Here is a 15,616-nt window from a genome sequence, read left to right as displayed (position 1 = left end):
AAAAAAAAAAAAAAAAAAAAAAAAATAGCTGTTCAAACTGGGCTGAGATGCCTATTTTATTGGCAGTTTTCTTCACAGTTTTTTTGGCTATGTTATCCTGGTAATATGTGCCTAAAAGGAATTAAGAAATTGTTGCTGACATACTGAGCTGCCAGAAGGCCTAAGGGAAAAGGAGTAGGTAAGGTAGACCAGCTGACTTGGCGTCAGTAATGATTTCTAGGGTCTTCAAAAAATTTTTGGAAACCTTACCGAAAAGCAGAGTATTCTAAGTAAATAGAAATGATATATACCATGTTCATGAATTGGATGGCTCGGTTTGTAACCTTTTGTTTTCTTTTGTTTTGTTTTTTGAGACAGGATCTACACTCCAGTTGCCCACACTGGAGTGCAGTGGTGTGGTCATAGCTTACCATAGCCTCAATCTCCTGGGCTCAAGCAGTGCCCCCACCTCAGCCTTCTAAGTACCTAGGATTACAGACATGCACTCCTATGCTCAGCTAATTTTTTTGATTTTTAGTAAAGCCAATATATCACTTATGTTGCCCCGGCTGATCTCAAACTCCTCAGCTCAAGCAGTCCTCCTGCCTCAGCCTCCCAAAGTGCTGGGATTACAGGTGTGAGCCACTATGCCTAGGCTTTCATATTGTTAAGGTGCCAGTTCTCTCCTAATTGATCTCCAAATTAAATACAATACCAGTCAAAACCCCAATAGGCCTTTAAGAAATTGATGAGCTGGTTTTAAAATTTTACTTGGATATCCAAAGGACCTGAGATAGCTAAAACAATTTTGAAAAAGAACAAAGCTTGAGGACTTACATTTCCTTATTTCAAGACTTATTGCAACAATACAGTAATGAAAACAGTATGGTATTGACACAAAGATAGACATGTAGATTAATAGAAGAGAGTAGAGTCCTGAGATAGATGAACATATGTGGTTAGTGGTTTTTCAACAAAGGTGTCAATAAATTAGAGAAAGGGTATTCTTTTCAACAAATGCTGCTAAAACAATTGAGTATCATGCACAAAAAATGAACCTCTACTTTTACCTCACATTACATACGAAAATGAACTGAAAGTAGATCACAGAAGTAAACGTAACTTCTTTTTTTTTTTTTTTTTTTGACAGGGGCTTGCTCTTTCCCCCCGGCTGGATTTCTGTGACACAATCTCGGCTCACTGCAACCTCTGCCTCCCAGGTTCAAGCGATTCTTGAGCCTCAGTCTCCTGAGTAGCTGGGATTACAGGAGCCCACCACCACACCCAGATAATTTTTGTATTTTTAGTAGCAACAGGGTTTTACCATGTTGGCCAGGCTGGTCTCAAACTCCTGACCTCAGGTTATGCGCCTGCCTCAGGCCACCATGCCTGGCCCATAATGTAACTTCTAAAAGAAGAAATCTAAATTACCTTGGGTTCGGCAAAGATGTTGTAAGTCCATTACAAAAAGCATAAACTGTAAAAGAAAAAAATCGCCTTGGGCAATATAGTGAGACCTTGTCTCTATTTAAAAAAAAAAATTCAAGCACCTGTTGTCCCGGATGCTCCAGAGGCTGAGGTGGGAGTATCACTTGAGGTGGAAGTTGCAGTGAGCCCAGACTAGACAACAGAGTGAGACCCTGTCTCAAAAAAATAAAAATAAACCAGATGTGGTGGCTCAAGCCTGTAATTCTAGCACTTTGGGAGGCTGAGGTAGGCAGATTACTCAGGGTCAGTAGTTCAAAACCAGACTGTCCAACATGGCAAAAGCTCATCTCTACTAAAAATACAAAAATTAGCTGGGTGTGGTGGTATGTACCTATAATCCCAGCTACTCCAGAAGCTGAGGCAGGAGAATCACTTTAAGCTGGGAGGTGGAGGTTGCAGTGAGCCAAGATCACGCCACTGCATTCCAGACTGGGCAACAGAGTGAGACTCTGTCTCAAAAAAAATAAATAAAAATAAATAGATTTCATCAAAATTAAAACATTTTATTTGTATACCCAAATAGCTTCTACATTCATAGCAACATTAGTCACAGTAGCCAAGAGGTATAAGCAGCTCAAGTTATGTCAGAAACTCTTATAACTCAACAATGGGAGGATGGACAGAAATGGACAAAAGATTTGAACATTTTATAAAAGAATAGCAGATTAGCACCTGAAAATATGATGCGTGACATCACTAGTCATAATGGGAATCTAAATTACAGCCACAGTGAGATACCATTAGAATGACTAAAATTTCGAAAACTAATCATACCAAGTGTCGGTAAGAATGTGGAGCACTTGGAACTCTCATATGCTGCCAGTTATATTGCAAAATGGCACAAGCACTTCAGAAAATAGTTTGGCAGTTTCTTTAAAAATTAAGCATATACCTGCTATACTAACTAGCCATTCCATTTCTAGATATTTTCCCAAGAGAACTCAAAGAATATGTCCATCGAATGACTTGTGCACAAATGTTCAAGCAGCTTTATTTGTAATAACCAAATCCTGGAAACAATTCAAATGTCTAGTGCACAGAAATTGTGAAGAGAGAGAGAGAGAGTGTGTGTGTGTGTGTGTCCATATACAATGGAATAACATTTAGCAATAAAAAGGAATCAACTGTTGGTACATGCAACAACATGGTGTTCCACAAGAGGCCCACAGGTGGAAAACAACCCCCAAATACTGAAGGACCTGAAGCCAAAGAAGGAGGCAGGCAAATCCAGTTTGTGGGTACAGGATGATTTATTGGGGGAACTTAAATACAGAAGTGTAGTATTGGGTGGCTGCAAGACAAGTGTATCTCCACACCACAACTAGACAGACCCAATATATCTTACATCTTGGGGAAAGTATACATGCTCTGGAAGGAATGTATAGGTGGATACAGTCATCCACCTACAGCTATGATTTCTGCAACAGCATCAAGGATTGTTTTGGAAGAAACTTACAATGAATAGATGTTTCTACATAAAGAGTATTACATCAACTAAGCATTTGGGAGGCATTCCTGGACTTGGGGTTAATCAGAAGTCACATTGTGGACTAGCATTTAAAATAAAGTCACTCTTGTCCCCACACATGGATAGATCATGAAACAATTATGCCGAGTGAAAGTAACCAAACCAAAAAAAGTACTTATTCTGTGGTTCCTTTTTTTTTTTTTTTTTTTTTTGAGATGGAGTTTCGCTCTGTCGCCCAGGCTTGAGTGCAGTGCACTCCAGCGATCTCCGCTCACTGCAGCCTCTGCCTCGGAGTAACTGGGACTACAGGCACTCTCAGCCATGCCCGGCTGATTTCTTATATTTTAGTAGAGACGGGATTTCACCGTGTTGCCCAGGCTTGTCTTGAACTCCTGAGCTCGGGCAATCTGCCCACCTCAGCCTCCCAAAGTGCTGGGATTACAGGCGTGAGTCATCGCACCCGGCCCTGTGGTTCCATTTTTACAAAATTTTACAAATGCACACTAACCTATAGTGGCAGAAAGCAAATCAGTGGTTGCTTAGGGACAGTGAGGGACAGGGAACTATGAACCTCAAAAGGACAAAGAAAACTTGGAAGTGGTAACTATGTTCATTATGTTGATTTTGGTTATGGTTTCACAGTACACATATGTCAAACTCATCAAATTGTATACTTTAAATATGTGCAATTTGTTGTATTTCAAGTATACCTCAATAAAGCTCTTAAAAAAAAAAAATTTCCCTAGCAAGGGATCATCTGTCAGGTGGGCACTAAGTTTACCTCATCTAATAATAATAAATTGAAGCCTGAGTGGTTGGCAATAAGAAGATAATTTTGTGACTAATGTGGATTGGGCTGCCTTATACTTTTGTTACCATTCTCTTCTCCACTACTCATCCCCAATTCTAAGCACCTTGAGCATAAAACTTACCATTTTTTGGTGTTTAGTCTGGAGCCATGCTCCAATATCAGCCTCATCCAATAGAATATGAAGTAATTAAACAATTGGAACAAGAGCTAATTCAGCAGCATTAGAAAGTTTAGAAATTAAAATGTGGCCCAGCGCAGTGGCTTATGCCTGTAATCTCAGCACTTTGGGAGGCCGAAGTGGGTGGATTACCTGAGGTTGGGAGTTCAAGACCAGCCTGACCAACATGGAGAAACCCCATCTCTACTAAAAATACAAAATTAGCTGGGCATGGTGGCACATGCCTGTAATCCCAGCTACTTGGAAGGCTGAGGCAGGAGAATCACTTGAATCCAGGAATTGGAGGTTGCGGTGAGCCAAGATCACACCATTGCACTCCAGCCTGGGCAACAAGAGCAAAACGCTGTCTCAAAAAAAAAAAAAAAAGAAAAAAAGAAATTGAAACGTTCATCAAGAGAAGGATAGTGATAAATTTCTACAGTAGAATTCCATACAACAGTGAGAAATTTATGAATTAAGAGTTACAGTTATCAACATGGATAAATCTCAGAAGCATAATGTGAAGTAAAAAAAAGTTACAAAAGGATACACATACTTTGATAAGATTTAAGTGTTTAAACTTATAAACTACTGTTTTTAAAATTTTTTTGTAAAGATAGGGTCTCACTATGTTGCCCAGCCTGGTCTCCTGGGCTCGAGCAGTCCTCCTGCCTAAGCCTCCCAAGTAGCTGGGACAACAGACGCATGCCACCACACCCAACTATTTGTGTTTTTTTTGTAGAGACAGGGTCTCAGTATATTGCCCAGGTTGGCCTCAAATTCCTGAGCTCAAGTGGTCCTCCCACCTTGGCCTCCCAAAATTTTGGAATTACAGGTGTGAGCCACCATGCCTGGCCTGTAAAGTACTACTTCTTACTTACAGTTATATACATATACATTAAAAGTATTAAAATATGAAAAAGAAGGACAGACACACCAAATGCAGGATAGATGTTAACTCTGGGATGGGACTGGAAGGGAATGCAGAGGGAACCTCAGTTGTATTTCTGATGCTTTCTTAGGTGGATTGATAAGTACATGAGTGTTTATTGCCACATATGAATTTCTTGATTTTAAAAAAACGTTTTAGGCTGGGAGCAGTGGCTCACACCTATAATCCCATCACTTTAGGAGGCTGAAGGAGGTGGATTGCCTGAGCCCAGGAGTTCAAGACCAGCCTTGGCAACATGGCAAAACCTTGTCTCTATCAAAAAAAACAAAAAACAACAAAAAAAAGTAGTTTAGTGGTGCACACCTATAGTTCCAGCTACTTGCTTGGGAGGCTGAGTGGGAGGATCACCTGAGCCTAGCACATCACGACTGCAGTGAGCTATGATCACACCTGCACTGCGGCCTGGACAATAGAGTGAGAGCCTGTCTCAAAAAAATAAAAAATGTTTTAAAAACCAAATATGGAGGAAACAGAACAAATGTTAAAGGTGGTTTGGATATAGAGCAAATTATTTTATTTATTCATCCATCTCCTTGTGTATCTGTTTTTCACAGTTTCTGTGTGCTCTGCCAAGAAGGGAAGGTTATGAGTTCTTCGTAGGACAATGGACAGGTACTGAACTCCACTTCACTGCACTTATAAATATTCAGGTAGGTGGCTTGTGCCCTTCCTCTAGAGAGGACTACGTCTTGGTGGGACTAGGGACCCTTGCTGAGGCTCAAGAACGTAGAGTATCTGCTGACTCCCAGCATTTATTGTTGTGGCACTGATGAATTGTCATACTTTTTATGTTGGGCTAGTTTTCTAGGCCCTCCTCAATACCTGGAAATTGGAAAAGACTCCAAAACACCTTCTCTGACTACTTCTGATTCTCTTTTGTCTCTTCCCCAAACCTCTAATTGTATATGCTGCATGTGCCTCACTTTAACAAACATGCCTGAGTTATGATAGTTATTTTTTTAACCCACGCTACAAGCCACTTGAGGAAAGCTCCAAGTCTTAAATGTGTTTTATTAACTGAGTCAACATCTCCCAACATGCTAAGTGAATAGTTTGTTTAGTAAATGTTGTTTTGTTTGCTTCCTTCCTTTTTGTTCTTTATTTCCAATAAAACAATATTAACTTTTAAATACTAGATTTAACCCTAACTTTTAAATATTATGGGATTGTGTTGGGAACTGTGCTAAGGCTTGGAGATCTATGAGACAAGATCCCTGCCTTCATGGAGCTAATATTCAAGTATAGGAGAAAGATCCAGAAACATAATTACAATAAAAGTGATTAATATAATATTAGAATAATAACCAAAATGATCAGTATAACATTAGAAGTATGTCCAAGAAAAATGAACTATTGCAAGTACCCTAGTGATAGTTGGATATGTATAATTAAAAAGACTCTTGCTGAAATTTTAGAGATAAGGTCCAGGAATCTTCTTTTGAATGTAGTTGTTTCCTCCTGTGCTGTATAGGGACTTTAGCTTTGAACCCATCCTCTCTACTTGGTCTAGACTTGAGGTTTAGTAACCACTGCCCTGATCATTCTTCATAAAATTATGGCGATTCCATCCTCCATCTCCCCTTCTCCCCTTCACGCCCCCCACCCCCTGCCCCGACCCAGATTATATTTTATAACTGCGCATTACAAATCTGGCTCATGTGCAAACTCTCCAGCTCCTGCTACAGCTTAAAAGAGCTCAGTCTTCAGAGCCAGCCAAGGGGAGTAGATTTCAGCTGTGAAATGCACTAGTCCATAAAAGTGGCAATTACACAGGCATCTTACTTTCTTTAGAACTTGATTTGGTAGCTGCTTGTGCCATTTTGTTTTTAAACATATGGTCACAGTGATGGATTCACTGCCTACTGTAAATATTTTCTGGGAAAAAATCCAAACCTTTTCCAGTTGAAGACATAAATAACACTGTGCAAACTGTCAGTTTCACTGTGACTTTGCAGTCCTAACCTTACTGCCACATACCAGTCCTCCAACTCACTAGCCACCCAAGGAGCTGTTAAGAGCCAGAATTTCCTCTAAACTCTCTATTGCTTTGAAATTGTAGTTTGTTGTGATGGTACCTTATTGAGCCTTGATAAGCATTCCACCTTGCAGACCCGAGGGGAAGCTGCAGCCAGCCAGCTGATTTTATATCACTATCCTGAACTTAAGGAAGAAAAAGGCATAGTGCTGATGACTGCAGAAATGGATTCCACATTTCTGGTAAGAATTAACTTGTAAAACTCTTTGGATTTACCTTGTGGCACTGAAGGTATTACTCTTCTGCCGAAGCTCAGGAAATTTCAGAGAGCTACATATAGCTTGTTTCTTATTTATTTTAAAGTTGACAGTAAAGTTGTCTTGCTCAAGATCTTCCGATCTGAGGTTAGTACAGATCCTTAATCATTTATTCACAATTCTGAAACCCATGGGCTCTGAGAACAAAATGTTTTTGTTCTCATTTTGTCACAAAACCTTATGTAAACTTGAACTCATTTGGTAACTAAATTTTTAAATTGATGTGAAACTATTTATATAATTAATCCCACTTGGTATGGTGTATTATGCATTTTACTAGGGAAATATTAATGTGTTTGAGTATGGGGAGTCACATAATATACATATACAGTGTCTGTACCTATTACCTTTCTAAAATTCAATAATTCTGAATCCAAGACACATCAGGCCCTAAGAGTTTCAGGTAAGAAATTATAGTCAAGTAAATGGCTTCTTAATTATAGGGAAGAGCTGTAGGGAAGCCTAGGATAGCTGTCAATATTTTATCTTCCTTCATACTGTTCGTGTGTACAACATTCATCATTTATAGTGATTTTCTTTCCTCCTTTTCCCATTCCTGGATGGAAATCACTGAGATAGAGCATTGACCATATGTTCATAGCTAATGATGCCCACTATGTTCTCTCTGCACATCCAGGTGCCAGGAGCAGTGTTGTGATTGCTGTACATTCTGTTTGTCTAGTCCTTGCTCATTGTGATCACATTTAGCTGGGAAAGGTTAAGTTCAGAATGTCCCCAAACAGTGGACACTTCCTTCTAAGTCTTCATTGCAATACCCACTTATTTTTTCTCTTTATCTTACCAGCTGCATAGGGGGAAAGAAGTGATGTCACTCAACTAATATCACAGTAGCAGTAAGCCACAAACCTAGGACACAATGAAGATTCTACTTCCCTATTCTTGAAGCTATTCAGTTCCATCTCTCCCATTCTTCCTTCCACATAAAGGCTTCCATTCATCACATCAACTGAAAGTTACCCAAAATTCTGTCCAAAAATATAGAGTTGCCATTAACTGAGATAGGAAAGATTGCAGGAGGAATAGGTTTGATAGGGAAATCAGGAGCTCACTTTTGTATGGGTTAAATCTGAGATGCCTATTAGATATTCAAGTAGTAGGCAATTAGATATATGAGCCTGGATTCATGGGAGAGGTCCAGGCTGGATGTGTAAATATGGGAATTGTCAGCATACAGATTGTACTTAAAACCATGGGACTGAATGAAATCACCAAGCAAGTAAGTAAAAATAGAGATGAGAAGAGAACTAAGAACTGAGAGAGGGGTCTTCATCCCTTGAGAAATGAAGAAGCATCATCAAAGATAAAGGAGGAATGGTCGTGAGGTAGAAGGAAAATTAAGATTGTAGAATGCCCTAGAAGCTAAAATTGAATGTTTCGAGGAATAGGGATGATTCAACTTACCAAATCTCCCTTGTTTTTTCGGGCAAATGAGATGAGGGCTGAGAATTTACTGATTTCACAAACATGGAAGTCACTGGGGGCCTTATAAGAGCAGTTTCATAAAAGTGTGATTGGAGTAGATTTAAGAGAGGATGGAAAGAGAAACCATGAAGAATCAGCTTAGAAACTCTTTCAAGGGGCATTTCTATAAAGGGAAGGAGAGAATGGGGTATTAGCTGGAGGTGGAGAAGTACAGCCAAGGGTATCTTTTGTTTCAAATATGAGAAAGATAGCATCATATTTGTATGCTGATGGGAAAGGTCCAGTAAGAGTCTGGGCACAGTGTCTCATGCTTGTAATCCCAGCATTTTGGGAGGCTGAGGCAGGTAGATCGCTTGAGCTCAGGAGTTTGAGACCAGCCTTGCCAACACGGTGAAACCTTGTGTCTACAAAAAATACAACAGTTAGCCAGGCATGGTGGCATGCAACTTGTAATCTCAGCTGCTCAGAAGGCTAAGATAGGAGGATCACTTAAGCCCCAGCAGCAGAGGTTACAGTGAGCTGAGATTGTGCCATTGCACTCCAGCCTGAATGGCAGACCCAGACCCTGTCTCAAAAGAAAGTTCCAGTAGAAAGGGAAATAACTGGGGGAAGAAGTGATATATTTGAGTAGGCAAGTCTGGTAATGCAGGTTGATTTTTACCAGGAATATGATAGCAGGAGAGAAGCCAGGGTGTAAAGACATTGATATAATTAGATGGATAGAGGTAGTGGTATAAGTTTTCTACAGATAGCTCAGTGAAAAGAAAGAAAAGTTATCAGCTGAAAGCAAGGTTGGGAAAATGTTGGACATTTTAGTCAAAAAGAGGAAGTACAAAATTGTTGTCTAGGACAAGCGTCAGCAAACTACAGCCTGTGGGCCAAATCCAGCCCACTGCTTGTTGTTATAAGGCCTGCAAGTTAAGAATGTTTCCTATCTTAGCCGGGCGCGGTGGCTTACACCTGTAATCCCAGCACTTTGGAAGGCTGAGGTGGGCGGATCACCTGAGGTCAAGAGTTCAAGACCAGCCTGACCAATATGGTGAAATCCCATCTTTATATAAATAAATAAATAAAATAAAAAAGAATGTTTCCTATCTCTTTAAATGGTTAGATGGGAAAACTCTTTATTGTTATAGAAATAAAGAAATTATTTATTTAATAATAAAGACTATCATTAAAGAAAAGTAGTATTTCAAGTTTTATTGGAACACAGCCGTGTTCATTTATTTACATATTATCTGTGGCCTGAACGAAAGTAAAGGTGAATGCAAAGCAATGTTTATTGACCACATAATGGAAGCTGGGTCATAAGGAAAGTGAAAATATAAGGGAGGTTAGAGACAATAAGAATTTTGAGTCCTAGTGGGTTGTGGAAGTTGAAAGTGAGCAGATAGGAAATAATTTAATCATGCAAGTGAATGACAAAATAGAGAGTGTAGTATATTTTCTGGTCTTTGGCAAAGCACACATCTAATCACATTAAAAGTGGATCCCAGAGGTCAGAGAAGGCCCATTCTGCTTTTTGCCATTTTTACCACCTCACTCTGGTGGTCTCAAACTGCTGCACATTTCTCATCATTGTTAAAATTTGCTTCCTGGCCTTTTAACATTTGAGAGCATACAAGATAATATATATTTGTGTTGTATAAATCAGCTTGACTGTGAGGCTCCAATGCAGTAAATATAGAACTAGACATGTTAGAACTGATTGTACATGACTTAAAGAAGGGAAACTTAGAAGTATAACGTAAATATATGATCCCCTGTATACTCATGCATGAACTGTGCACTTTAAGCGTAGTATTTCCAACTATGGTACAAAGCATTAACTTCAAATGAATAGAAATACATGGAAACTAGAGGTTTCTTCTGAACTAACTTGCTGAAAAACTAATGGAATATTCAAAAACCTAGCTTTATTTGGCTCCACATCTATTGTCAATAGATGATTTCATTGAAATGCAGTAAATGCTAGGATAGACATGCAGAAGGCTCTAGGGGTAGAGAGTGGGGTGGTATCCCTGGCCAAAGGGAGTAAGATTTCCTGGAGATGACACCCGGGCTGAACCTTCAAACACCAGCAGGAGTTTAGCCCAATAAAGAAGGGGAGAAATATTTCTGACAGAGGGAATAACATAAGTAAATGCTGAGAGACATAAAATGACTTGGAGTGTTATAAAGAGCTTGGTATCACTTGTGTGTGTGTGTATGTCTGTGTATATAAGGAGGTTTGGTGGGTTGTGTTTAGAGATTTGGCTTTACCCTAAGGGCATGGAAGGAGTCGTTAAAGGATTTGAATAGAGAAGAACCCATAAGGAGTTGGATTTTAAGACCACTAACCTTAATTATCTGCTTCCTAAACATTCTGCGGTTCAAGTCTGGTCAGTATGATAATTTAGAAGTCAGTTGCAATAGTCTGCACAAGAAGTGGTCAAAACTTGAGCCAGAGCAGTGGTAATAGAGATGGAAGAAAGAGAATGACCCCAGAAATATGTAGGGAATAAAATAGGCAGGACTTGGTGCACTGATTATAGATTTGAAGATTGAAAGAGAGGGAGGAATCCAGTTTGTTAAAATACCTCTTTATTGGGCAGCACAGGGAGTTAGTATATTTATCTTATTGGGTCTTGGAAAGGAGGAGACTATTGCTTCATGTTGAGAGCCAAGAGAACAAAAGGCAGGGGGAGAATAAGCGTGGTGGGGGTTGCCTTTCTATAACCCTCCATGAGAGATAGACATCTCTCCCTGTGTCTTACCTTCCTACTCACTGCACTAGTGGTCTTCAAACTTCTCTTTAAAGTAGTAGGAGGATCCCTTTATCCAAACAAAATCTGATTATGTAAAACCCCAGGATATGACAGCTAAAAGAGAGGGGAAGGGACCTGAGGCACCTCCACAGAGCCCCTAGGATTCTATAGAATAGTTTGAACAGCAGTGTTCTAGGATGAACACAGCTGAACTTACTCCTGCCTTCACCACCCCCAGCTTCAGATAAAAGTTGATGTCAGAGGCCCTGTAGACCAGGGGCTGAGAGAATGGTAGTATCCTCAGATTACGGCAGTGCACTTGCTTCAGAAATGATTTGCTCTTGAGGCATCGGTGAATTTAAGAAAGGTAAAATGGATGAAGTAGAGTTATTGACCTTAATCAATCTTAATTATCTTGCCTTACCAGAAACAAAAGCAGGATGAAATGGGGGGAATACCAGCCAGAGAGTCTAGAGGTCTGATCCTGGCTGTGACCTTGGCTGGCTACTTGACCTTGGGCCCATCCCTGAACCTCATCTACTTTGGTTTCCTAGCCTATTAAATGAGAACTGGGTGATCTCTGAGGTCCCTTCTAGCTTTAAAATTCTATTAATTTGAAGTAGCCAGCTTTTTGGGAAAAGGTTTTTGATTGAAGATGCAGTCTCAGAGATTAGTGCCTGCTCATGAGAAATGACCTGAAAGTCCCACAGAGGGAATAGAGGTAGAGCACAGCCTGTTATTTATAAACCCATCTTCATCATTTTCTAGCTAGACATAGCACACTTTTGGCAGTCAGTTTTTACTGGGAATTTTTCATTATCTTTTGAGGTTTAATTTTGGCCATATGAACACAGTGATAATAATGGACAAGTACTTCTGACCAACTGGAACTGCAGAATGTATGGCAAAAGTTAGGGTTGTCTGAGGTGACTCTTTTGCAAGGTTTGAAAGTGTACACTATGTCCTTACCCCCATCTCTCTCATTTTTTAATTTTTATTTTTATATAATTTTTTTTAGAGATAGAGTTTTGCTGTGTTACCCACGCTGGAGTGTACTGGCATGACTATAGCTCAGTGCAGCCTCAAACTCCTGGGCTCAAGTGATCCTCCTGCCTCAGCCTCCCGAGTAGCTAAGACTACAGGCTCATGCTATCATATCTGGCTAATTTCTCCACCTCTGTCATGTAGAGTGGCCTCTTACTGAGCTTTAAAGAAGGCGGCCCTTTCTCTTCCCTGGGCCCTTGCTGACGTATTAGTTATAAATGGCTGCATAACAAATTACTACAAAACCTAGTGGCTTAAAACAACAAAATTACCTCACAGTTTCTGTGGTTCAGGAATTGAGGAGAAGTTTAGCTGAGTGATTCTGGCTTAGAGTCTTATGAGGTTGCTCTCAAGATGTTGTCTAAGGGTACAGTCATCCAAAGGTTGATTGGGCTTGAGCATCCACATCCAGCCCCTCTCACATGACTCTTGGGAGAGGCCTCATGTCCTCGTCATGTTAGCTTTTCTATAGGACTGCTAGAATGTCCTCACAACATGGCAACTGACTTTTCCCAGAGCAAGAAAGATAGCAAGAGAGAAGCTACAACCTTTTATGGCTTGTTAGAAGTCATTCTCCATCATTTTTCATAGTCTTTTTTTTTTTAAGAGATAGGGTTTCACTGCATTACCCAGACAGGCTCAAGCAGTCCTCCCACCTCAGCTTCCTGAGACTATAGGCTCATACCAATGCCCCCAGCCATTTTGTCATAGTCTATTTGTTAGCAGGAAATCATTGAGTGTAGCCCTCACTCAAGGAAAGGGAAATTAGGCTCTATCAAAGGGAGGAGTATCATAAAATTTGTGGGCAAATTTTGAAACCATTACAGCCGGCTCTGGGAGTACTTTTCTGACCAAGGTGGTATCATAATAGGTTTTATTCAAGTGTATGTCTGATTAGTCAAGAACTTAGTTCTCACTCACAAACTGGTTCTTAGAGCTGGGTAACCATTGCTCTCTTATTTCCCTTTTGAGACATATTTAACAATTATTAAGGAACTGGATGAAGAGGTATAATGTGAACATGTACATTAATTTATTCAGTAAACATTCACCAGATGTCACTGTGTGCAGAGATATAAAATAAACCACGATCTATGTCTTTGAGGAATTTGTACTAGAGAAAATAGACAAAAAAAGAAAAAAATATAATACAGTATGATAAATACTATGATAATGGTAAGCAGAGGATGATTTGGTACACAGGGAAGGGGCACCTAACAAAGACTAGGGACATCAGGAAGTTAGGGAAACTTTCTAGAAGTGGTGACTCTTGGGCGGGGGCCCCCACCCAACACAGAACTGAGACAAGAGCTTTGTGGCCCTGTGCAAGAAAGGACCTCATTATTCTTTTTACCTTACCTCACAGAATGTTGCTGAGGCACAGTGCATCGCCAACCAAGTTCAGCTCTTCTATGCTACTGACCGGAAAGAGACCTATGGGTTAGTGGAGACCTTTAACCTCAGACCAAATGAGTTCAAATATATGTCTGTCATCGCTGAATTGGAGCAAAGCGGACTTGGAGCAGAACTGAAATGTGCCCAGAACCAAAATAAGACTTAGAAGTGTACAGGTTGGCCCTTTACTATAGTCCAAAAAAAAAAGAAAAAAAGGACTATGAAAAATGATGGAGAATGACTTCTATCTAGCCATAAAATGTTGTAGCTTAGCTCTTGCTAGTTGGCTTAGTCCTTGATAGTCTAGAGCCCACCCACTCCTCAAGAACTTAAGAGCTCAGCATCTATAATGAGCAGTTGGTAATGAGTTGCCCTATGTCTTACTGCAAGCAGTCATGGAGATGAGCCCTATTACTTGATATTCAGGAATGAAGATACCCGAACATTCTGATAATTACCTCAGCATACTTGAGGTTTCCTTTTTTAAGTGTTTGAAGTTACAACAAAAGACAACCAAGGACATACAAAACATCTGACTTATTTTGCACAGTGTAACAGCGCAGTTGCATTCTGGCCATTTTGACCTCATAGCTCCCAAATGATGAGTTTGTCATCTTTATAAAATCGTGACAGGATAATAATAAGCTTGAAGACCTGCTATAGTTAGAGATGGGCTTTAATGCTTCCCATGCACCAGTCAGTTGGACAAAAGCATAAGCCAAACATCCTGTTCACACTGTAGAATAACCAGATATACCCATCAAGATTAAGACTTCATCTAGATGATGTCCCCTAGAGATGCCTTTAGTATAGCTGGCTTGGGGTATCAGCCAATTTCAGATATAGTTAGATAAACAGTACAGGGCCTGCATACTATTAAGCCATAGTTTTTGGCACCCACTTCTCTAACTCCACCTGTTAGAAGCTGTGTGTTTGAAGGAGTGAATCAGTGCAGTGTAAATAAAATGCTTTTGTAAGACGAAGATTAATCCAGATTTGCATGATTTTTTTGAAAACAACTCTAAACATGATACAAAAAAGTGGGTGAAAGCAACTGTTCCCAGATTTGGATGTGGGGAAAATATAGCAATAATTTTTTTTTAAGTCTGGCTTGCAATCTTTGTTCTACAAAATAATGAAATCTAAGTTATGTACTGTCCATAGTATCAGGGCTATGGGCTGATTTTATCAAAAATCATCTTGGGACTCAACAGTTGCTTGGAATGCCAGAAATAAGAAAGTAGCTCTCCAGTGCTGGAAATCCATCTTTTGTTTGTAGTGTCACTGTTGTGGCACCAAGCTCAGTAATAGGAAAGGACAGTGGTTACACACCAGCCTCCTGAACCCAAAGCCTCCAGTATTGTTGTCAGCTGCCTTTACTATGGCATTTCTTTCTCTTCCTTTTTTTCCTGAGATGAAGTCTCACTCCGTCTTGCCTAGGCTGGAGTACAGTGGTGCAATCTCAGCTCCCTGCAACCTCTACCTCCCTGGTTCAAGTGATTCTCCTGCCTCAGCCTCCCAAGTAGCTAGGATTACAGGCACATGCCACCACACCTGGCTAATTTTTGTATTTTTAGTAGAGATGGGGTTTCTCCGTGTTAGCCAGGCTGGTCTCGAACTCCTGGCCTCAAGTGATCCACCCATCTTGGCCTCCCAAAGTGCTGGAATTACAGGTGTGAGCCACTGCACCTTACCTGACATTTCTTTATTGATCTAACATGCTCCACTTTGCTGCTCCTGCCTAAGATCTGGTTGGATGATGCAGAATGTGGTGAGTGGGAATTTAAGCAATATTTGCAGTTTGTGTGTGTGTGTTTTCTTCCAGAAGGCTTTTTGTAGG

The 15,616-nt window shown here is 40.1% G+C and overlaps 1 protein-coding gene across 1 annotated transcript in view; it reads left to right on the top strand.

The window, feature by feature from the left end:
• ATPAF1 (ATP synthase mitochondrial F1 complex assembly factor 1) overlaps nucleotides 1-14,765 on the top strand; it is a 29,617-nt gene extending 14,852 nt beyond the window's left edge. Inside the window, exons 6-8 of the mRNA XM_017540925.2 lie at nucleotides 5,410-5,505; nucleotides 6,965-7,072; nucleotides 13,748-14,765. Of these exons, the coding sequence (XP_017396414.1) occupies nucleotides 5,410-5,505; nucleotides 6,965-7,072; nucleotides 13,748-13,942 (399 nt within the window). The 3' untranslated portion in view covers nucleotides 13,943-14,765. The remainder of the gene's footprint in view (nucleotides 1-5,409; nucleotides 5,506-6,964; nucleotides 7,073-13,747) is intronic.
• Nucleotides 14,766-15,616: the final 851 nt, after the last annotated feature.

The sequence above is a fragment of the Cebus imitator genome, unplaced genomic scaffold (assembly GCF_001604975.1).
Source record: "Cebus imitator isolate Cc_AM_T3 unplaced genomic scaffold, Cebus_imitator-1.0 Scaffold129, whole genome shotgun sequence".
Taxonomy (NCBI): domain Eukaryota; kingdom Metazoa; phylum Chordata; class Mammalia; order Primates; family Cebidae; genus Cebus; species Cebus imitator.
Note: the sequence above shows the minus strand (reverse complement) of the source record. Positions and strands in the feature narration are given on the sequence as shown.